The 24,215-nt window shown below is 31.6% G+C and overlaps 2 protein-coding genes across 7 annotated transcripts; both read right to left on the bottom strand.

Moving 5' to 3' along the window:
- Window positions 1-5,374: 5,374 nt before the first annotated feature.
- On the bottom strand, window positions 5,375-8,278 carry LOC105123818 (RNA-binding KH domain-containing protein). Of its 5 annotated transcripts, none has more exons than XM_011023560.1 (4): window positions 7,163-8,278; window positions 6,302-6,985; window positions 5,751-5,826; window positions 5,550-5,615 (listed from the first exon to the last, which is right to left on the bottom strand). In XM_011023560.1, exons 1-4 carry the CDS (start codon window positions 7,679-7,681, stop codon window positions 5,563-5,565), a joined length of 1,332 nt encoding a protein of 443 aa, XP_011021862.1. In that variant the 5' UTR covers window positions 7,682-8,278; the 3' UTR covers window positions 5,550-5,562. The 5 variants fall into 5 exon arrangements, with proteins under 5 accessions (XP_011021863.1, XP_011021862.1, XP_011021861.1 ...); XM_011023562.1 differs by lacking the exon at window positions 5,550-5,615 and adding an exon at window positions 6,068-6,137 and having other exon boundaries at window positions 7,163-8,096; XM_011023561.1 differs by lacking the exon at window positions 5,751-5,826 and having other exon boundaries at window positions 5,375-5,615; window positions 7,163-8,096.
- A 7,571-nt stretch (window positions 8,279-15,849) lies between these two features.
- LOC105123817 (transcription initiation factor TFIID subunit) lies at window positions 15,850-22,130 on the bottom strand. 2 transcript variants are annotated; one of them, XM_011023557.1, is made up of 7 exons: window positions 21,787-22,130; window positions 21,603-21,691; window positions 20,770-21,473; window positions 17,509-17,641; window positions 16,557-16,903; window positions 16,358-16,486; window positions 15,850-16,136 (listed from the first exon to the last, which is right to left on the bottom strand). In XM_011023557.1, exons 1-6 carry the CDS (start codon window positions 22,067-22,069, stop codon window positions 16,363-16,365), a joined length of 1,680 nt encoding a protein of 559 aa, XP_011021859.1. In that variant the 5' UTR covers window positions 22,070-22,130; the 3' UTR covers window positions 15,850-16,136; window positions 16,358-16,362. The 2 variants fall into 2 exon arrangements, with proteins under 2 accessions (XP_011021859.1, XP_011021860.1); XM_011023558.1 differs by having other exon boundaries at window positions 16,557-16,897.
- Window positions 22,131-24,215: the final 2,085 nt, after the last annotated feature.

Raw genomic sequence — 24,215 nt, 5'->3', positions numbered from 1 at the left:
GAATAGTAAAAAAAATGGATACTTTATCTCTCTACATAGACATCCAATCCAATGAGCTTCTTTCTCCTTTTATAAAAATAGAACTAAAAAATAAAAAAATAAAATTTAACACAAAAATTGATTTTGGAACAACTAAAAAGATGAACTATCCAATATCTAAAAATAATAAGGAATTAAAATGAATTTCCTAAATGAAATTCAAGTTCACCATTTATTTTACTCATGTTTTTATTTTGGTCTTTTATCTTTGAATCAAATTTTTTCAAAAAATTTAAAACATTTGAGTGTTTATTTGGATTAAAAAAAAACAAAGAAAAAAAAAGATTTCATGACCAAGCTAAATTTTTTTAAAAAATCATTATTTCAATTAATGATAATTTGTAAGAGGATAAAAAATAAAAAATACTACAATACTTTCCCCCGTAAAGTTTAGTTTATGTTAATGTATTGAAGCACATTGTCCTCAAAGGTTGAAAAGCTTCCAACTTAAGTTTCTCCATATCGGGTAGGAATTATAGAACAAACAGGAAGTTCTTGCTCATTCTGCAGTGATATTACTGAATCCACCAATCATTTGTTGCGTTATCATCACAATTATAGAACATACGATTTTTTGTCTTTCTAGAAGCACATATTCTATTGGAAGAAAACAAAGGAATTTAAAAAACAGTTTAGAAATAATGTAATACTCTAATTTTCTAGAAATTAAAGTAGAGTTAAAAAAAGACAAAACTTCTTGTTTAAATACAATATTTCTTCATCCAAAAAACTTTGAAAAACTAGTTTTTCAAATTTATATAGAGTTTGAAAAACATAATTTAAAGGTTCTCTATGGTTTCCAATACAAGTTTTCAATTATTTTCCAAATAAAGAAAAAACATGAATAATACACACACACACAAGCACTTTTCAACAATATAACAAATTTAAATTACTTCTTAAAAAATTTTCATATTTAATTAGTGATGTAAATTAGTTTTTTTCTAAATAACTGGCCAATGCTCCACTGCGAACCGAATTAAAAAAAATAATGTAAAATATATAACATACAAACATCTCTAATATATTTTTTTAGTTGTAAGACAAATATTAATTGTCAACTAAAAATTGAATGCATATATTTAATAAAATATATTAAAGATTATATAGACCACCTTATTAACGCTAATTAAACATCAAGCCGTGAAGCTAAGAAATAGATCTAAATTAAGCTATTCAATCTTATATTGCAGTGAATTCTTAAGTTTTTATTTTATTTTATTATAATTTTTTTTAAGGAGAGTAATAATTTAAATCTCATTAAAACAAACTAATTTTCAGTTTCAACAAAAAAAAAAATCTAACTTTTTCCTATATTCCATCCATTTAATAAAAATTAAAAGCAATTAAAACACATAAAAAATAGACAATATCAAATAATAATAAAAAAGGTATTTCTCTAATTAATATCCATTTATCTCATTAATGTGCTTAATCTTTTTTCAGAAATACTTACCAAAATATTTTTTTCTAGACAACATCTTACCATAATTCTAAAGCAAAGTTTTAATTTAAAAAATAAAATTTTGATAATTTTAATGTCAATGTATTAAATAACATAAAAATAAAACAACGTTTGAATGGTTATGGGGGGGGAATCTTTGGTAACATGATTAAACCCTTTTTAGTTCAAAGTTGTTCCCTTTTTTTTTTGGGTTAGTCATTTATTTTGAAAAAAGTAAAAACCTTTTCGATCAAATATATGATAAAATATATGGTACATTGGTGCTCCTTCAAAGGTAGAGATTTATCCATGCTTTTATATCTTGAATAAATTACTTATAAAAATTTTTTGTATGACGAAATATGTTACAATGTTGTGATTTAAACAGTTTTTTTTTGTAAAAAAAAAAAAGATTGAAACCATAACTCATATTTTACTTTGCTATGAAATGGTTTGGAGGTTATGGTCATGGGTAGTAGGTTGGTCAAGCAAATAATTGATCTTACCTTAGAGATTCTTAATCCTAGAAATTTTTTTTTTTATTATGGAACAATGGGGATTTCTGCCAAAAAAAAAATGGTTGTTCTTCCTTGGTATAACTTGGTCTTTGCAATGCTTGTAACAACCTAGTTTTTCATGAGAAATAAATATAGTAGGATGTTGTGCATTATTATTTTTTTCATCATGTTGTTATTTGGACAAAATATAATGATGGGAGTTTCTGTTATACGAGATTAAATTTATTTTGTTCATCAAATTATATTTTTATGTTGACTAACAAGACAAATATGAAAAATGATTCTTCTTGGCTGCCACTTTTATAAGTATGCTTTTTTCAAATGACAAACCAAGGCCTTTAGGAATTGATAGTGTTCTTAAAGATCATGAAGGGCAATTCCTTTGCATTTTTTTTGTTTCACAAGTAATATTGAATCTAATGAAGCCAATAAATCAATAAGTTATGAAATCAAATTTTTGCTATGCTATTACTTAGATTGAAGGAAAAAATATTATACAACCTTGGTACTTGTAAACTAAATTCAATGATATTTCCAATGCCTATAACAAGTCTTATATTATGTGTTTAGAACATGTTTATAGAGAGAAGAATCATGTTGTAGATTATTTGTTGAAGCAATGAACTTTTAGAGAAGATAACTTAGTTATCTAGTTATAATTTTTATCATTTAGGGTCTATCACTATTTTATGTGGTTTATTTGGGTAGTTAGTTTTTTTGACTTATATGAGTTTTTCTTTTTATACTCTTCTCTTTGATAAGCCATGTTCTTAATGGATATAATAGATGTCCAAGAAATCTCTCACATTTAATAAAAAGAAAAAAAATTATGTATCTAATATATTTTTAGTTAATTATTTTTAAATCAATTTAATTTAATTTGAAATAAAAATAAAAATGAAGGGTCATAACATGCCACACATTTTATGTTATTTCTTAAAGGAAAATAGTTAATGAATTGCCTACAATGGTAGGGGAATCTTGCTGGATTAGAGAGTCCTTTTTTTTTAAGAAAAAGTTAGTTTTTCGAGCATAATTTCATCTATAAACTTCCAAGGCAAACCTTATAATCTCAATAAATTTGTATCTAACCTCAACACAATGTTTAATCTATCCAAAAGCAAATACTTTCTCCTAAATAAAAAAATAATCTTTATTCCCAGTCTACTTTTGAAACATTATGATTAAAAAACCTTTAATAAAACTCTTTTTATAAAATGAAATTCATTGACACCAAAAATGAATTTTTTTAGTCGTCAAAATATGGTTAATTGATAATTTTTTTCTCTCTCATGTTTTCAAGCAACTCTCTCTACCCTCTCTAATTCAGGGATGGAAATGTGAACAAAATGAAGCTTTAGGCCACAATGTAAAAACCTTTGATTTTTTAAAATTTATTTTCTAATATTTAGTATGATATGTCATGTTTCTACCATGTTTTTAGTTTATTTTATAATTTAATATTTAGGATGATATATCATGTGATTGCAATTAACAGAAAAAAAAAACCTTGAATTTGATACAATTTAGCTCATAAATATGATAAAAACAAATAAACCAATGTGAAAAATAATTAGTTTGAAACTTAAAGGTCAACCTAAGTGACAACACTATTGTTTTAGTGGCATATTATTCTATGGCACATTTTGAAACTTTAGTTGTTTGACACCTTTCATGAGAAATTGATCAATAAGCGATCACAAAAAAAAAAAACAAAATATCAAAAGAGAAAACTTTATTATAAAGATGAAATTAGACAAAATAAACCTAATTAATAAAAAGAAAAATTTCTGAAAAACAGTAGTAAAAAACTAGTAAGAAGCTAATTATATTGGGTGAGCTTTAACTAATCAGTTTACTCCCCTTGTGGTCTCAGGATTGAGTCCTGAGGTTGCTAATATTATAGCCACTAGAGATTTACCTGGTCGTTAACTATACGGCCTATAAGGATTAGTCGAGATGCGTACAAGCTGACCCGAATACTTTATATGAATAAAAAAAATAAAAAAAATATCGACAAGCTTTGTCAATCGATCCTACCAAATATAATGACCTAAGCAACCTAGAAGCTTATGAATCGAATGTAAACTTAGGTCGTATATGAAAATACATGTAGTGGTCCCTACAATGAACCTAATGATTATATCATTTCTTGAGAATACGTGGAAAACAACTTGACAAAGTAGTTATAGTAGAGAAAAAGATCAAAAAATAATCGAAAAGCTCGTAAACAAATGGACTAAAATAATAATCATGCCCTAGGGAGAGGGAGAGGTTCTGATAGTTGTATGTTTGTACAAAGAATTATATGTTTGTATTATGATGATAATTTGAAAGGCTACATAGCTATATATATAAGTTTATAGGCACAACAAATGAAAATATAACCAAGATGTCATTAATATTATCACAACCTACAGTAAATTTTTTTATTTTGGATCTTATGGTTTTCAAAATGTTTCTTTTCTATCGTTTGAGTTTAATTTTTTTTCCTAATATTTCCTATAGGGGTTGGAGAGAATTTTCAATATGGATATTTCATATTGTTATTATTGTTATTATTACTGCTACTACTACTACTACTACTACTACTATTATTATTGTTATTATTATTACTACTATTACTACTATTTTTAGTATTACTACTACTATTATTATTGTTATTATTATTACTACTATTACTACTATTTTTAGTATTACTACTACTATTATTATTGTTGTTGTTGTTGTTGTTGTTGTTATATTATTGTTATTTATAATTTGAACAATTAACCTCCCTGTGGTTCGACCCCGGTCTTGCCGGATTATTTATTACTTCGACACTCCTGCACTTGGGAGAAGACATCAATCTTTTAGTCGTGTCAGATTGCATCCATGACCTGTGTTACAAATTTAATGATTAACCTAGATTAATCGAGATTGTTCAATATGTTATCGACTCAATATTACACAAAAAAGAAGTCACACTAAAGTCAAATTGGCTTTTTCTTAATTAGGTAATGAACATTGCTTAAAAAACTATGTTTATTCATGCATACGCTCCTAAGTTTATTTTAATAGATGCATATATTTATTTTTCATTAAACAAACGAATATGCAAGCATACGTTTCATGCTTGTTTGAGTAATAGCAATGAGATTCCCCACTATCATGCTCAGAATAGCTAGGATTTCCAGAAGAAGATGCCATTCATTTGATGAGAAATAAAAACAATGAGATTCCCCACTATCATGCTCAGAATAGCTAGGATTTCCAGAAGAAGATGCCATTCGTTTGATGAGAAATAAAAAGGAATATCGAAAATTCGAGTGGCTGAAGCTGAAGCAGCTACTTTCGAAGTAACAGAAAGAAAAGCAATGACTGGAGTAGGAGAGTCAGAGTCGAAAAGAGGATTCCTCACTTCTTTCTCTCATTCAAAACCGTGCATGAGACTTTTATCTCGCACGGCTCCTAAGTGATAAAAGAAAGAAGAACTCATCTTCTTTCTTTTTTGATTACCTTCCTTGCGTATGTATAAGACCGAATCCATTCGATTTCTAAAAAGGATTACTAATCCTTTGTTTACAGGTAACTTGAAACAGAGCATTCTGTACATTTTTCTCCTTGCCAGTAATCTGCAAAACATATAACAGTTTGGGAATAAATCGCTAGTTAGGTGGTACCGAAGATTTTAACCAGGTAGATACGGGACTGGGAATTCAAACAAAAAAATGGACATAAATCTTCAATAGAAGCTCCAAATACTTTACCATGTTGGCTGATCACACTCCATTCCAAGGTATAAACATCCCAGTATCTATCTATAGTTCTATACCAGTTTTCATCCTGGATGATCAAGAAACATTCCCTACTTTGAAATGAGGCAATATCAAAGAATAAAAGGCAAACGATAAGTGACAGAATTCTTGGTACATTTAAAATATTGCTTACCTACATAACAAACAACAAAAACATCAAATTTTTATATAATAAGATAAATGAAAAAAAAAAACATCCACATACAATCGATGCGCAGAGAACTGGTAGAGCTTTGAAAATGTAACAAGAAGAGGTGAAATTTGCTAACCAAACTGGATGATGACAACGACAGGTGATGATGAAGTGTTGATTGTTCTTGGAGGGAGAGGAGCAGATAAATGATTACAAGCACAAATCACGGCAGCAGCAAAAATCACATTAAGCAATGATTATTAGACTCAATAACATACTTCAACCCGGTTTATGTTGTATACTAAAATCCTTTTAATGTCACAATAACTTGAAAACAAATAAAAAAAAAGTTAGAAGATAAAAATTGCACCTGCACCACTGCATCATTCTCTGAAGCGAAATCAAAGAATTGGTCCCCTTGCATTATCTGTATATCAGCACCAGTTGTTCCTATCATTTCTGAATCTACCCTACCTCCTCTTCCAATCAAACAAGAGACCCTATTTGATGGCAGCAGGAGGGTTGCTGTCACGGTAATTTCCTCAATCAAGCCCAAGGAACGAGCTCTATCAATGTCATGCTCAATAGATCTAGCAAAGACAAGAAGAAGTGCATTCTGTGCAGGAGAGTGGGATGATTCAAGGTTCTCCAATGCAGAAACAGTAACTAGACGGTCATCGGAGTTGGTTATAGGAGGAGCAAAGATGATAGAAGCACCAGTTTTATTTTGCAGAGCTCTGACTACAGACCCTCCCTTGCCTATGATGATCCCAGCTGCACCATGGGAGCAGATCATCCTAAATTGAACTTGTGACTGTTCATTAGGTTTCTTATGGTCTCCATCAGTTGCAATATTTTCAGAATATGTGGGTAGCAGGGAACACGAATGAGGAGAGAATTCAGCATTTGGATCACCAGAGGAACCACTTCTCCTTCTCCTAACAGCTCCAAGTCCTAAACCCACTTCATCCTTCTCGCATGGAGGATAATCTTGAAGGCAGCTAGTTACAGCAATCACTGCTTTCTTTACAGCCATAGCGCTACTGCCTGCAATCTTTGTTTTTTTTTTTTCAAACACCAATTTTTTCAAATATCATTTCTGATAATATAAAAGATTTTATTTTCTTAAACTGTGATGTAAAAAATTATATTTCTCTCCTACAAAAACACAAAATTTATCATGAATGATTATAGGACAAATCTGTAGGACAAGAAAACAGAAGAATTAAACCTGAATTAATTGATCTTCCTTCAAAGCGCATAGAGGAGCCGGGAGAATCCAGATATGGGCTCCACTAGTTCTCTTCATTCTCTTGATATCCCTGCCTTCTCTACCCACAACGGCACCAATCTGCGACGTATTGGCCAAAAGTCCACAATAACCCTCGTATTCACCACCATCCTTCTTCCCATCCCCCCTCCACATCCTCTCTAAAACCCTAACCACCGCCTCCTGCGCTCCAGACACTTCCACCGTCTCACCTTCACCCACCGCAATTTTCCTCTCTGGGGACGCGGACCCCACCACCACTATTACCCGGTGCTCCGACCCCTTCACCGCCTCCTCGCAGTGAACTAGGCAACCGGCTTCAAGCCAGATTGGGGATATTACGGAGCTGGAGTGGCTGATGAGACCACCGATTTTCGAAACATGACAGACTACTCGGAATGCAACCTGACCCGGTTGGAGCTCGATCAACGGCTTTCGTGGACGACCCTTGTGACGGTGGTGCTTCTGCTGCTGCTGCATTGAGTAGAGAAGAGGAAAAGGAGCGGAATCTTTTTCAGAGTAACAGTTGCACGGAATTAATTAATAGAACCTCTTTCCGTGGCAAAAGTGGCGTGACTACGAGGGTGATTGTTTTGGTAGTAGAAAGTGTGGTGCAGTTTCACCACAATAACACAGGTTTAAGAAGGGGGGATTCATGTCAAAACGTGGTCCAACCACAAGTTTAATCAAAAGCATGCTTCACCTACTTTTAAAATTCTTGTGCAGAAAGTAATTGAAGCCGGCCACGAGTTAATCAAAAAAGCAGGCTTCATCTGCTTTTAAAATTCCTGTGTAAAAAGTACTTCAAGATAGAAGACGTTTTCTTCTCTTTTCTTTCTTTTTCTTTTTGTTGATCACAAATCCTCTCTTCCCTGCTCAGTAAAACAATTATTCTCATCGTCCACTCTTCTTAATCTCTTTTTCAACAACCTCTATTTATTTAGGCCACAAACATTGCGAAACCCACAAACCATCACCGGAATTACACAAACTACCATCAACAACCGACAACCAAGATTTACACAAATCACCGCCAAATATGTTTGTTTAAGTCCTGAAGGTCCTTCTTTTCGGGTCCGGGCTAGTGTTTTCGCATAAAAATATAGGTAGATTTTGATTTTAATATTTCAAAACATGCTTGTTCTTAAAAATATCAAATCCAATTTATTTTTAAAACTATATCTCTATTTATTATTGCAGGAGCCGTTGATCTGGTATTGATAATTCTTATAAGCACTCGTGGTTCTAATCTCTTTCTTTCCCAATTTATTTTTATTCATTGAAATTTTAGTTGTGGTTTTCTTCCATTTCTATTATGGTTTGCCAGGTTATTTTATTTTTGTATGGAATAAAAAGGGTACTTATGTTTAGCTATTCTTGGCACATTGCCTGCTTTAAAAGCTTGTTTGAAAATGTTTATGTGGGGCTGCCTACTTTAAATGTTGTTATGCAAATGTGTGGGGTATCACAAATAAATAGTCTTTATAGTTATGTGGGTATCACATTTTATTTTATTTTATTTTATTGTAGTTTGGATGAATTTGCATTTGAAATATTGACTAAACTTGCATCTTTTCCTGTATAAATGTTGCATATTGGTAAGTTTATATATATATATAGTCTTAAGGTAACTTATTCTCTTTTCATTGTTATAGATAAATAATAGTTTTATATTTTCAAACTCATATTAAAACATACCTAACCAGATTATAATATAAATTTTATATTTTAATTTGTCATTCAACAAATTACACATTTGACTGTAGTTTTAAATCATTTTTGAATTCTTATATTATTAGTAGGCCTAAAAATGTTATAAAATTGCAATGTTTTGGACCTTTCTTGAGCTTTTTATTGCAAAGGCTAATACAAAATGACAATAGATGACTATTTTATATATTTTTCTTCTTCTTTAATGACTTTGGATTCCGACTATTTATTTGCATATGGTGAAAAAGCTGGCTAAATATACTTTTTGTCAAAACATTCATGATTTATGTGATCAAATCTATATAAAGAATAATAATAAATTTTAAAGTAAAATTTTATATTTTTAATTTGAGGAAGCCGTTCAAGTAATAAATTTTGAATCAAACATATAAAATCTTTGTTTTATTTATCCATGTGAATGGATTTTTTAAAAATTTATATCTATCATTGTAGATATAAAGGCCAAATAATTCAATACTCTATTCAAAGATACATTTGATAAGGATTATGATAATGTAATAAATCGTGTTGATAATTATGTTACTAGTGGTGGTGGTGGTGGTGGTGATAATGGTAACAATATAAATGATAATGACGACAACAAAAATGATAATGATAAGGTGGTAAGCTATTTTAGAGGCACAGATCATCATAAACTAGTAGTAGTGTATATGGTTGGAGCTCTCTCCATGTATTATAATAATTATATATATAAAGAACCTTATATGGTTTCATGCAAGGACATCAGAAAAGATATATAAACATGTTTAGGATGAATGCAATGATATTTTAAAGCTTGTGCTATGATTTACAAACACAATATAAGCTAAAAGCTTTGAGAATGATGAGTGTTATTAAAAATAGGACAATGCTTTTGTATACATTAGCATTAAGCACTTCAAATAAAGAGGTTTAAGAAAGATTTTAGAATTCAAGTAAAAATGCTAGTGGATACTTTAATAAAGTTTTGAGAACAATATGTTCACTCATAGTAGATGTTATAAAATCATAAAACCCTGAATTTAAAAGCATACCATGGGGAATTGCAACAAATTCAAGATATATGACTCATTTCAAGGTAACACTAATATATTTCTTTATCATTTAGATAAATTTTTTTCAATCATTTAAAAAGTGATGCATCTTTTTTTTCTTCATGTAGAATTGTGAAAGAGCTATTAATAGCACACACGTGTGTGCTTATGTATATGAAAAAAATCAAATTCTATTTATTGACAAGAAAGGTGTATTGACTCAAAATGTAATAGTTGTGTATAACTTTGATATGCAATTCATATTTTTTTGAATTAGATGGGAAAATAGTGTTTATGACATGCGTATTTCTCTTGAGGCAATTGACAATCCTAGCATCAAATTTCTAAAGCCACTAGAAGGTAATAACATAAGAAAAATTTAATGTTATTTTATGATGAAGCTCTAATCTTTCGTTAGGGAATACCTTGTAAATTTATTACTTGTTATCATAGCAGATATTATTTAGCAGATTCTGGATATGCAAATAAATAGGGAATTTAGGTTCATATAATGATAAGGAATATAACTTGCTAGAATTTTATTAATGATGACAACCAAGAAGTTAAGATAAAGTATTCAATCATCCACACTCGTCAATACACTGTATGATGGAATGTATATTTGGAGTGCGGAAAAATTGATTGAGAACTTTGCAAAACATACTCGTGTGTCCTTCCAAAACACAAGCTCAGATCATAGTGGCATTAACAACACTACATTACTATATTAAAAGAAAGTCACGGGAAGATATGATATTTACAGAATGTGATCATCATCCTAATTTTGTCCCAAATAATTTTTTAACTGATGTCATTTCATATTCGCAAAGTCATGGATACTAGAGACCTTCTCAAATAAATTATGTTTTTGATAAGATTGCAGCTAGTTTAATAAAATAATAAAAGTAAAATCATAATGTCTAATTGTTTTAGTTATGATGGATTGATAATCCAATGCACATTAATGTAATTGCAAACTAATAAATTAGTACAAGTTTTTTTTAAATATTTTACTAGTAACATCACTTTCAACCATGATTTTAATCAAAAACTTTTGAATTATTTTTTATTCAATAACAATTTCAAATATAACCTTAACCAGATATATAATTTAATCCAACCAACTATAAATAAAAATAATTTTCCTTAATTAATTTTTTTTCAAACTACAACTGCAAAAACTATTACAATAGTAACTACATTTTAAACCTCAAGTGGTCTCACAAGTCTTTAAGCATATGAAAGTTTTTAGAAAATTTTTAAAATCTTTTATGTTAGGCCTTTAGTTCCGCCTCTGCTTAATCCTGAATTTTTTTAAGAAACTTTGAGTAACTATAATCCCGATTGAATCTTGTAAAAATATTTTAGTTTGGTTTTATATATTTAATTTTTAAAATTTTTATCAGACTTTATAATTTATTTTTTTTATTTTGTAAAAATAAAATTTGAAAGAAAAAAAGAAAAATTGGTTTTTCAATTTGTTTGGTTTTTAAACCAAATAAATCAAAAATCAAACAAACCAAATGAGGTAGTTGGTTCAATTTTGTTGTTTCAAGCCAAACCGACCAAGAAGTTTTGGATTTGAAAAAAAGCATGCTACTTTAGAGAAAGAGAGAGAGAGAGAGAGAGAATTTCTACCCAAGCCTTGTTAGAAAAAAAAAATTTGAAAATCAAATTTCATGAAAAAATAACTATTTTTAATGTTTGGTTAGACCATAAAATAATGATCTTGAAAAAAAATATAAAAACACCATTATTTTCTCCATAGAGTTTTGAAAAATCCAAGCATCTTATAAATAGATAGAGAGGTACGAATTTTTCAAACGAACCATATTCCTTTATATACGTTAAGAGTTCATTGTTGAGAAGGGGCTGGGGAAAGCTTGAACCAAATTCCTACAATGATGAATAAAAGCGTAATTGAAATTCCCGGGGAGTTCTATATTTGTGCATTAATAAGAACATTCATTATTTGTTAAAGCTCGATCTCTCCCCATAATGAACCACATAGCCAAGAGAAACCATGAACTAGAATAGAAGAGTTTGCCCCACCCATGAGTAAATATTTCCTAATAACCTCACTAGACCATGCATCTTTCTTGGTATATCCAGATAATAGATATGAGCATAAACTGAAATATTCTGAAGCTACAAAGATAGTTATTAAATCGTTAGCACCATATAAAAACATTCCTCTTAGAGTAGCTGTTAATACGAATAAGAGAAAATCTGTTATAGCCATTTCTGTATATTCAATGTACTTTATGGATAGAGGAATACATAGAGTTGAACATAGAAAAATAAAAAATTGAAAGATTTCATTGAAATTGTTCGTTTGGAAATTTCCCAAAAAGCTAATCATAGGTTCTTATCTCTATCGGAATAATAGGGTCGTTATACTCATTACTAAACTTGTTAAAAAGATGAAATATAACCAAAGCATATGTTTTTTATTAGGGGTTGAATTGATCATCATTAGAAGAATTAGGCCAAAAATTAGAATACATTCTGGAAAAATAAAACTTCCATCGAAGAGAAGCAAATGAAAGGCTTTCATAAAAATTCTTGTAGAATTAAGAATGAAGTTTTCATTCTATACATGTCAGATCATAAATTAGTAACTGCATCCAATCTTCAAAAAAATCTCAATTGTTTTGAACTTTCTCTTCGTTTTTTTAGAATAGGATATTTACGGAATCCCCATAAATAGGATCAAACCTTATTCCATGGTATTTACCTCTTTCTTATTCTTAAGCAAATCTCCAAAAGGGCTTAATTGATCCATGATTTATGTTTAATATTTCATTTCCTTTTCGTTTGTTTTGAGAAATATAGTGATAAATTCTGATTCTTTCTTTTTCTATTGATTCTTTTTCGATCGAGATGTATGGCTCCATAAGTATATGTGTCTATATAGATATAGATCATGTTCATGGATTAACAAAAATGTGCAAAAGTTCTATTTGCCTCTACCATTCTATGAGTCTCTTCCTTTTTGCATATGGCATCGTCACTCCCTTAGATAGCATCCATCAATTCAGAACTCAATTTGAAAACCATATTTCATCCTGGATGTTTTTAGGATACTCCTAATAACTAATGAATGGCAAGTGTTTTTTCTTGTGTGGATCCTATTTTAATGGGAACTTGATGAGTCAATCCGCCTACACTTCTTGCTTTTACTGTTATATCGGGAGTTACTCCACGTATTGCTTGATGTAAAACAGATAGTGGATTTGTTTCTGTCTTTTGTTGAATCTTTTTTATGGCTCAATGAAGAATTTGATAAGCCAATGATTTTTTTTTGTGTTTCAAAATACGGTTAACTAGCATGTTAAATAATCAATTACAATAAAGTGGATCGGATTTTGTAATTTTTTCTTCTCCAGTACCTCGACATGACATAAGCGTGCAGGGTATTCTCAAGAATCAATTTTTCTTTTATAAGGGCTAATAAAATCATTTATTTTGGCTTTTGACCTTATATTATAGGGTGGATCTTGAAAGATATAAAAACCTCCCTTCAAGCCTTACATATGATTTTCATCGAATATGGCTTTCCACAGAATTCTATATGTATCTATGAGATTGAGTATAGAATTCTATTTACTCACTTTAAATTGAATATTTGTTTCCCTCCTTTTCCTGTTAGGATTAGAAATTATGTATTTTTTATTTCCATACAATTAAGTCCTTAGGTTTTTGAAATAATGTAAAAGGAAGTGATTCGAATCATTATTATTTGACTCGAACCTACACTAAAAAAGTCGAGGCATTTCAAAATGTTTTGTTGACATGAATAAAGTCAAGGAAAACCTCTAAAATTATTCCAATATTGGACCTTGTTCGTAGAATAGTTCTAAATCGAATCTCTTTAAAAAGAAGATCTTTTGTCTCATGATAGCCTGCTTCAGTCCCTTTATGAAACTTTTGTTATTAAATTAGCCATATACTTTACATGTTTCTAGCAATTCATATGGTATCATTAAATGATACAAGTCTTGGATATGAATCTATAACGCACTATAACGTCTTTGTGAACAATCCTTTACTCCAACAGCATTTAGGGTTTCTCGAACAATGTGATATTTCACAGCTGGTAAATCCTTAACTCTCCCCCTTCTTATTAAAACTACATAATGTTCTTGTGAATTATGGTCAATGCCAGGTATATAAGTAGTGATTTCAAATCTAGAGGTTAATCGTACTCTGGCAACTTAATGTAAGGTAAAGTTTGGTTTTTTGGGGGTGATAATGGAAAAGTTAAGAGATAAGTCACCTTTACTACCACACTACAGAACTGTACATAAGATTTTCATCTCATACGGCTCCTCGTTCAATTCTTTCAAAGTCATTGGACCCTTTTCATCGATCGAAAAGCTCCTCCCTTTATCCACTCAGTCCTAAAGAGTAACTAAGACAAATTCAGTCATGTTTTCTTGTTCTAATTGAACACTTGTCTTTTTTTATTATTCTCAAATAAGAAGATTTTTCTTTTTACCAAACATGTATGGATCCAATCACGATCTTATAATAAGAATAAAAATAAGAGACTTTTTCAATCAATCCCATTCCTATTTTAGGCGAAACAGATTTACTAATTCTTTTATTCCAGTTAGTAAAAGGGATCTTAAACTAAGAAATAGATTCTAGAAGCTAAAAAAAGATATCATCAGCAATTTCAATAATCAGGCTCATTGATATTCCCGATATAGTAAATGCTATCCACATGCAATCATGCTCAATTTGATGGAATTGTTTGAACTTAAAGGGGATCCTCTATAGCATGTGAGGGGTTATTTCTTGGTTTTGTCCAGTCATTAATAACTTGATTATTTTAAGATAATAGTAGACAGAAAGAACACTCGTAAGGAGCCCTATTAAAACCAAGAAATATAGGCTTGTTTGCCATCCGCACCAGAATAAATAGAGTTTTTTTAAAGAACTTGCTAATGGAGGAAGACCTCCTAGGGATAAGAGATATAGGGTTGAAGAGAGAGCCAAAAAAGGATCTTTTGTGTATAATTCTGCATAATCTTGAATGTTATTAGTTACGATGCGTAAATCAAATAATACAATGCAAGAAAAAAGTTTATAAATTCATGGAGATATAAAAGAGCATATAAGTTATCATGCTTGCATATCCACCATTTGAGTCTCCAACAATTATTCCAATAATTACATATCCAATTTGACCTATGGATAAATATGCAAGAATACGTTTCATGCTTGTTTGAGTAATAGCAGTAAGATTCTCCATAATCATGCTCAGAATAGCTAGGATTTCTAAAAAAAAGATGCCATTCATTTAATGAGAAATAAAAATAAATATCGAAAATTCAAGTGGTTGAAGCTAAAAAATCCACTTTCAAAGAAACAAAAAGAAAAACAACTAGAGTGGAAGAATCAGAGTCGAAAAGAGAATTCCTCACTTTTTTCTCTCATTCAAAATCATGCATGAGACTTTTATCTTGCATCGCTCCTAAGTGATAAAAGAAAAAACTCGTCTTCTTTCTTTTTTGATTACCTTCCTCGCATTTGTATAAAACCAAATCCATTTGATTTCTAAAAAGAATTACTAATCATTAACTTTTCAAAAATTCCTTTATTAGTGGTCGTGAATGACCGATTTTTCTCAATATGTTCTGCCTCTTAGTTTATTAGGAACAAGTCAGAAAGATTAAAAAATAAAATCATCTAAATTGATTCATTCTCAAGTAATCATCTTAGAATGATCTTTTTGTCAATGGATACAAGGATTAAAACCATGTAGCATCTACATCAAGAATTTAAATATTGCATGCATCATTAGTCCAATTTTTTGTAACAGCTACATGTAATAACAAACTTGCAAAATAAATCTTTCTATCATAAAGAGATTTGTTGTTCCTATTTTTAGAATAGATTTATCCGCTTTTATTACAAATGCTTGTTACATATTTAGTGGTGGACAAATACCTAGCACTTGGATTCATAATGATAAACAACTTCCCAAGACACTTGTCAAATATTTATCCTAATGTCAACATGGGGACACCATCTTCCTTCACTTGTCTTCCATGTACTTCCTTTCTTCCAGAATTTGCTTGGAGAAATCGTCTTGCTTTGCCAGGGTAGAGCCTTGCCTTGCCTTGCCTTACGTTGCCAGGGGAATATGGGGTGTTCACAGAAGCCAAAGATTATCATGTGACCTGCACAACAGTTTTTATTTAATTAATGAATCCTGTGTGTAACTTGGACAGTGCGTCATTGTCCATTGGACAACTGAAGCCAACTCATTCTTATACAAGAGTGGTATAGGCATGAATGTCACTCCCAATGTTGGCGAAGAGCTTCAATTAGAATATGTATTGATATTTCCTACAACGACAACAAAAAATTGAACTACACGGATATATTGTAGACTACTTACATAAGTTATTTACTTGATGGAGAGGTTAGTTTATTTTCCTCGGTGTCATGTTTTAATGCCGCATCCCCACCCATCAATTCCTGAAAACCTTCAACCTTCACCGGTGGAGCCCTCACCATACCCATGTTCCTGCATGCAAATCATAGTGTCTTAGAAGTCCAGCAAGCATAACAAGTCTAGCAAAATTTGTTCTCCTTACGATGTTTGCATTTGAGGAACTTGGAGGGATGCCAACTGCCTGAGCTGATTGTTAGGCTGACCATGGAGATTTGACATTGCAGCAATTTGTTGATGATGCCGGAACTGCATCTGTGGCTGTCTGGAATGGAAAGCATTGAAGGCATTATTATCCAACGGCAATTCCGGTGGGTTTTCAACCTTTACTTGTACCAAAGGCTTGTCCTTGTCCACGTCCATACCAGGGCGAGGAGTGGATGGTTGGCGCCTTCGCAATCTCTCCAACTGCTGCTGCTGCTGCTGCAATGTGAAATTTTGGGGATGAACCATTGGCTGCATCTGTGGATGCATTTGTCTTGGGATCTGTAGCTTCATCAAAGATCAAAACCCAGTTATCAACTTATCATAACATTGTTACAGAACTATGATGAAATGTAACGGTCAACACAAAAAAGCTTTTAGAGCCCACAGGTACTGTAGATAGTAAAGGGGATCCATACTAATACTCTCCACACAATCCCAATGGGCAGGGTTACATGGCAACTTTCTCCAATAACCATCTCAAAATACAGTTGAGGCTAGGAGGTGACCGCTATTCTAGTGTTGGAACTTTAAAAACCACGGGAGCTTATATGAAAAATTGGAAGCCCAGCTAGTCAAAAACTGGAGTTCAATCATGAAGTACTAGGAAATCATCGAACATGTCTGCATAAAAACTCACAAGGACCCTTCTCTTTTGAGGACAACTTTGGTGTAAGGATATTTTTTCAAACCAAAAGAAATTGAAAAAAGCTGTTTCCTTTAATGTGCTAACCTTCACGTGATCAAATTTATGCCAGAAGGAAAGGTTCCAGCAACAGTTTGAATCAGTTTCTCCAACCCAAGAACCCCGAGACCAAAAGGAATAAATTAGCAGAAAGGTCAAGACTGGGAAAATGCATTACAATACAAAGATATTGATGCATATTGCATACTTGCTGAGGTAGTCGAAGAAGATTCTGGTGCTGAGAATGAAATTGTGATTGGATTCCGTGTGCTTGTTGGTGGGTTGGTTCTGCAGTATTTCTAGCACCTTCCTTAACAATCTCCATCAAGTTGACCAAATTACTTGCAGCAAAAGGGAAAATGTTAGACTTGGATATAATAGAAAATGAATAGTACAAAACACCAAGTTTATAAAGAAGGAAGATCAGAAGTACTTACAACAGACAGAATCATTGGGTTGGAAAGGGGGTGGTTATTACATATAATGGGCTGATAGAAAATCAATAGTACCATGAAAATGCAAGGTGGGGTTACTAGATAAGGCAACAGAACAATTAATCACCACCAAGTCTTCATGCAATTAAATGCAAACAAGCCTAAATCCTAGGGTTAATACAAACACTACTATGCCACAATAATGAAAAATATCAAAACACTAACACACCACACATTGCAGTATATGCCAGACAAAAGCAAAACAGTCTTAACATTAAGAGAATGTGCGGAAAGACTCATTGATTGAGGGGGTTAAATGATAATGATGATACCTCATCCATAAAAAATCACCAAGACTAATAGCAGTAATTCAAGACTTTATAGAGATGATTAGATGAACAGGGTTTTGGGTTTTCTGGCTGACTAAAAGACACAACAAAACTAATAAAAAGCTACACTATATAGAAGACCTTGATATAAAACATTGAGGAGGAATTTTTAAGGATATGCAAAGGTAAGCAATGTGATTGCTTAGCTTTATAAAAATATTGGAACTAGAAAAGAAGCTTCTAAAGATCCAAGATAGGTTGGAGATTTCCATTGCATACATTTGATAATTAATAGCATGGAAGTCAAGCATGATCTCTGTTTTCTAAAGCTTTCAGATTAAATCAGACATGTAGAAAAGCTTCAGTTATCCCCTTCCACCACCACCCTCTTCCCCAAAACAACAAAACAAAATGAAATGAAGGTGCATTTGGTTCATGGAATGCTGCTTTCCTTGGGATAACTACGGGAAATGTGACACCTAAGAGAACCCAAAATATGTCAGACTTTTGTGTCTGGCTGACATAGAAGAATACCATACTCAAACTTGTTCTCTCTTGGAAGCCCTGTAGGTATTTAAGATATATAACTATTACAATGAAGGCCCCTTGCCTTCATAGTTTAAATAGAAAGAAAATATCTGTCATGATGTTAAATTTCAACTCCCAATAGCTCGAAAAATAAGATCTCCCCATTAAGCTGCGGGTACAGGAAAGTTAAATTTTGAAAACCAGCATTCCTGAAATGAGTCATGCATAGTAATAACCTGATTATAATATTCCAGACTCACCCCTTCTGATTTTGTGAGCCAACCACCCTCAAATGAAAACAAAATTTTGAGGATCAGCTACACTTCAATCAAATCAAGACAAAGATTGTCCATGCCATAATAGTGAATCAAAATTCAATTGCCACTATCACCCTCTTAAAGGCCCCTCTGAAAAGAATTCCCAACATAATCCAAACACCCTCCCCCAACCTCGACCGCCCAACAAAAGAAAAATCAGAAAAACCCAAACCCAAAGCATAATAAAGAACTAAACATCAGAGTATCTCTCAAACTTCCATCTGGTCTAAAGAAACTTCTTCATTTTATTGGCCATTGCGTGGAATTCTTAACTTCCATCTTTTTGTTGAGGATGCTTCTGAATAACCTTGCTGGTTTCCCTCATCACCTTCATAGAAGAACTCTTTTCACTTGTAGGGGCAGCATCCTTCAATCTGTTGATTTTCTTTTCCTTAGTGCACAAGTTAACAACCTTTCAAATCCCATGTGCAGCATTCATGGTTCAACCATGATTTGAGCATTCTATAAAGCTTGCTTCAACTTGAATTTGGTCTACAAACGCAAGCTAAAGGTGGATCATGTTGGATATTGGCCAACAAATGTCATCATGGTAAAAGGCCAAGTGTCTGACCAATACATTAGTTGTTGGTCATCAAACCAACTCTATCAAAGCCATTGAAGTTCCCTATCAAATATATTCATTTTTCATAATGCATGATCAAAATATTTAAGCATTTGACCTCACATCGACTTGATATGGGCCCAAAAGGTATTTCAATTTGTTGCTCTGCAATTACTATATGACCAACCTGTGAAGGTCGATAGCAGTTGCATGCTCGCTAAGTAACCATTCAAAGTAAGGAACAAATGCAGGAATAAAAGCATTTCTGAAGGCAAAAAACAAAAATGGAAACATACTAAAATGACTGAAATTTTCACAAGAAAAACCTTTGCGCTTCACAAATTTTATTGCTCTCCAACCACTATTATACATATAGCTATTGTACACAAGTGATTGGGGATTTGAGAATAATCAGAGCTCAAAAAATCCATTATATCATGACAGTTTTAAGTTTTCACATATGAAGTTTTCTTTTAAGTATGGGAGTTAATGTTACATAAAAGTAACTTCTTGAATATTAAAAAAAGTGTGGGAAATGTTGTTAAAAGCTTGCCTTAAGCATTAGGCATGTTGATTAAGAAAAAAAGAATCAGGCATAAGGCTATAGAGCTTAAATACCGGACACGTCATAAGAAAGGCACTGTCAACTAGGTACACCTTTGGCACAAAGCACCGGCCATGGGCATGGATGAGAGAAATCCACTAATTTCGTTTTTATAATTTCTAGCTAGGATACAACTTTGTTATGTGTTTGTGCAGTTGCCTTTTGTTGTAGCTTACAATTGTTTCAGTTAGCTGGAAACAAAAGACACATTCAAGAAGCTGGTAACTTTGGAAGACTTCCAATGGATAAAAAAAAAAACAGCAAAATGGCATGCAAACTGGGCTACAGCATGACACGTGCCTTTAAAAAGCTGCAGCATGCTGCTAGTTAGAACTTTAAAGGAGGTACATGATGTGGCCTTCTTGTGTCATCACCTTCTTAAAAATAGCAAACTTGCTTCATAAATGTTTATACCAATATATCATGAGTATTAGATGAAATAAATGCACAATTGCATGAGTAACTAAGGGAACGAATGCAGTAAAATGAGCATTTTAAATCCTTTACAGAAAGACTCAAGTTAAACAAAGTCGCATCTGATAACATTAACATCCTAGAAACTATACTTGATTATTTAGCTTTGTGTTCAAAATATTTCTTGGGAGTTTAGAGAAATGGCATGAAATGAAAGAAGAAGAGAGAGAAAAAAGAAAAAAAAAACACCATGAAAAATGGTTCAAGGTTTTCAAACTCACCTAAGCCCTGCTGTTTGGAGAAACATCTTAAGTAGCTCAACTGCTGAACACTGCTTTCTGTAGCTATCAGCAAGTACTCTCAAGATACGGCCTAGTTTAGAAATATGACACCTAAGCAATTGAGAGAAGACTTCCATGGGAATTTCTGATGCGCCATCAAAACCAACTCTTGTTAGCAAACAGGCTACTACCTTTTGAGACATCTGCAAAGCTTGCTCTTCACTGAGTTTTTTATGACCTTCAGACCCATTTTTCCCACGATGTAAACTCCCACCTTGTTCCACACTAATACCAAGCCTCTCTATCATTACAGGATTTCTGGTCTGAGGCAATGAATCAAAAGCTCCACGGAACTCTATTTTCTGATTGTCTCTAATTACTGGTGGGATTGCACTATCGGGTACACAGTTGAACATAAACATTGTCTCGGGGAAAAAGACAAAGTCATCATCCACCGAGTGAGACCCATCTAAAACGGAACCAGAACGCATATTTGAAGTGCTTTCTAGATTAGAATTTCCAGAGCCCAAATACTGACATCTTCTTTTGTGCCTAGCAACAAGTCTAAAATAAGTAGACATTTGCTCTGGCGAGCGTTTGTCCGACTCTCTGTCCCCGAATGATAGCCTATATGGCCTTTTAAGTTTACGCTTTTCCATAAACTGAGTATACCATGTTTCTGGCAATTCTTCGTTCTTATACCTCTGACAGCAAATATACAACACGAAATTACTAACACGAAACCAAAGGCGTGAGCCTGAGTTCCTCCTCGTAAAAACAAATTATTACTAGCTCGATTTGACGACATTATTCAATTACGAAACAAAACAAACCTTAGTGGTTGCCCCAGCTCCACCCCCTTCTCGTCGTTGATCTTCATCCTCTAGAGTGAAGTACACATCATCACCATGCAATTGCAAATCTAAGAAAAAAAAGAAAAATCAGTCAAACCAGTGCTGGTCACTCTCCAAAAAATTTTAAAAGAAAAAGAAAAGGGAGTGAAAATTCTGGACTGACAATTTGGATTGAGATTAGAAACTGCAGCAACAGTGTTGGATCTGAGAAAGAGAGAGGCGCTGGCTTTATCGAATAAGAGAGCGCGAGCTCGGAGTTGAAGCTGGAAATGGGACTTTGATTTGGAGTCGTCGGTTCGCATGAAGGACTGCCACGAGGCAGGAGAAGAGAGGGAATGAATGAAATTAGAGTAGAGAGAGTCGCCGAGCCAAGCGCGCCACATACCTAGGGTTTCAAGCTTCCGGGCTAGATCATAGCCCAGACCGTCGTCGCCCAGGACTGACATGTTTTGTCTCTTTTTTTTTTTTTTTAGGTTCGAGAATTAGAAAGGAGAACAGGAAGCTCTTGGTTTTGGAATTTTAAGGTGAGACGATGGCGGAAGGTTGATCATAAGATCATATCAGTCCCTCTATTCTTGATTTTGTACCATTTCATCCCCCTTTTTTGCACTTTACTAGTTTGAGCCTTGTACTTTTAATTTGTGTTGTATTTTTTTGTTATTTCTACCATGTAATAACACGTGTTCATAACATAAAGTATATATTCCCACAACCAAAAATACAAAAAAAAAAAGAAGAAGAATTGTGAAAAAAATGTAAAACACCAAAAAAACAAAACTTTTGAAAACCCATTTTATATCTTATCAATTACTCTTTTGTGATGATTGGCATCATGGTTCACCTATATTTAAAAAAACAATATAGCTTCAAATTAATTTTTTATATATTTTTTTATCATTTTAGTGTGTTAATATAAAAAATAAATTTAAAAAAATTATTTTAATATTTTTTAAAAAAAATACTTATATCTATAATATTTTATCGGATAAACACTTCCTCTTTATTCTCTCTAACCTTGTCCTTCTTTCATTGTCACCCACATATTATTCATTTTCATTGTTAAAATCACTATAAAACTATCAAGAGAACTATTGGCTGAAAGGTTAACAAGTTTTATATTAAGTTTAGAGTTCTTGTCGTTGAGGGATTTAAAGAGAAATAATAAATTTGTTATAAAAAGACATGAAGAAGGGCTAATTTTATCGCTTGAAGTGAGGTTTTGCCGAATAATGGTGAGGAAATAGCACGAACAAAAACTCTTAGAGGCATGGGCTCAAAACTACAAGAAAAATGGACACGTGTTAAAATAAGTGGGCTGAAGATGAAATTAATTAAACAAAGCCCACGTAAATCCTTAAACTTCAAACCCAAGCTTCTCACCTATGACGCCTTTGTGTCTTGTGTCATTCTCCGATTTAAGTTTCTTTTTAAAAAATAATTTTTAAATTATAAAATTATTATTTTAATATTTTTAATGTATTATTATATTTTTAATTAAAAAATATCTTACATCATCTTATCAAATAATAATAAATACCACTTAATTTACATTTTCTTTTTTACATGCAGAAATTAAAAAGTTCTAATGTGCCAAAGTAATAGGCCGAGTTGATAGCCCAAGTTATTTTCACATGGCATAAAAAAACTAGATGTCATTATGTATGATGTTACGAGCTTATAACATGCTTGTGTATTATTATAAATTTATAAAAAAATTATAAAAAATAACAAAATTATATAGAGAAAAATTATTATAATTTATAATGTTTTTTTTAAAAAAACTATATAGTTAAATTATCAACCGGCTTAATATTAAAAAAATAAAATCAACAAAAATAATTTTAAAAAAAATCATAACAAAAAAAATGAAAAAAACCATGCAGAGAAATAGTGTTTTATGAATAAATCTACAATTATAATTCTTAACCAACTCAATATTATAAATAATAAAATTAATAAAGATAATTTTGAAAAAAATCACAACAAAAAAAATAATACGAGGGAACACTGTAGTAATCTACAGTGTTTTAAAAAAAAAACCAAGAAACTAAATTTTCAACCAACTTAATACAAATAAAAAAAAATCAACAAAAACAATTCTGAAAAAAAAAATCATAAAAACACTATGCGAGAAAACACTGTAGCATTCCATATTGTTTTAAAGAAAAAAACTATAAAGTTAAATCTTCAATCAACTCGGTATTAAAACAAAAAACAAAAACAATTCTGGAAAAAATAAAAAAAATAAAAAAAGAGACAATTTTGGAAGAAAAAGGGAAAAAAACATATGAGGAAAGCTAAAGCTAAATTCTCAGCCAACTAAATATTAAAAAAATCAATAAAGATAATTAAAAAAATATATGAGAAAACACTATAGCAAAACAAAAATCAAGCAATGAAAAATTATAGCAATCCACAGTATTTTAAAAAAAAACTATAAAGTAATATTTTCTACCGGCTTAATATAAAAAAATAAAATTGACAAAAATCATTTAAAAAAATCACGCAGGGAAATATTGTTCCAATTTATAATATTTTTTTAAAAAATTATAAAATTAAATTCTCAACCGGATTAATATTAAAAAAATAAAT

Source organism: Populus euphratica, unplaced genomic scaffold, assembly GCF_000495115.2.
Source record: "Populus euphratica unplaced genomic scaffold, PopEup_1.0 scaffold9.1, whole genome shotgun sequence".
Classification (NCBI taxonomy): Eukaryota; Viridiplantae; Streptophyta; class Magnoliopsida; order Malpighiales; family Salicaceae; genus Populus; species Populus euphratica.
Note: the sequence above shows the minus strand (reverse complement) of the source record. Positions and strands in the feature narration are given on the sequence as shown.

Excerpts from the sequence above, each read along its gene's own strand:
- LOC105123818 (XM_011023559.1), bottom strand. The coding sequence starts at position 7,681 with ATGCAGCAGCAGCAGAAGCACCACCGTCACAAGGGTCGTCCACGAAAG. Across the intron at positions 6,986-7,162 it reads AGGAAGATCAATTAATTCAG|ATTGCAGGCAGTAGCGCTAT; the intron begins GTTTAATTCTTC and ends AAAAAAACAAAG. Across the intron at positions 5,827-6,301 it reads AGAATGATGCAGTGGTGCAG|GATGAAAACTGGTATAGAAC; the intron begins GTGCAATTTTTA and ends TTGATCATCCAG.
- LOC105123817 (XM_011023557.1), bottom strand. The coding sequence starts at position 22,069 with ATGTCAGTCCTGGGCGACGACGGTCTGGGCTATGATCTAGCCCGGAAG. Across the intron at positions 21,692-21,786 it reads TTCTAATCTCAATCCAAATT|ATTTGCAATTGCATGGTGAT; the intron begins GTCAGTCCAGAA and ends TTTTTTTCTTAG. Across the intron at positions 16,487-16,556 it reads GTTCCTCAAATGCAAACATC|GAACATGGGTATGGTGAGGG; the intron begins GTAAGGAGAACA and ends ATTTGCATGCAG.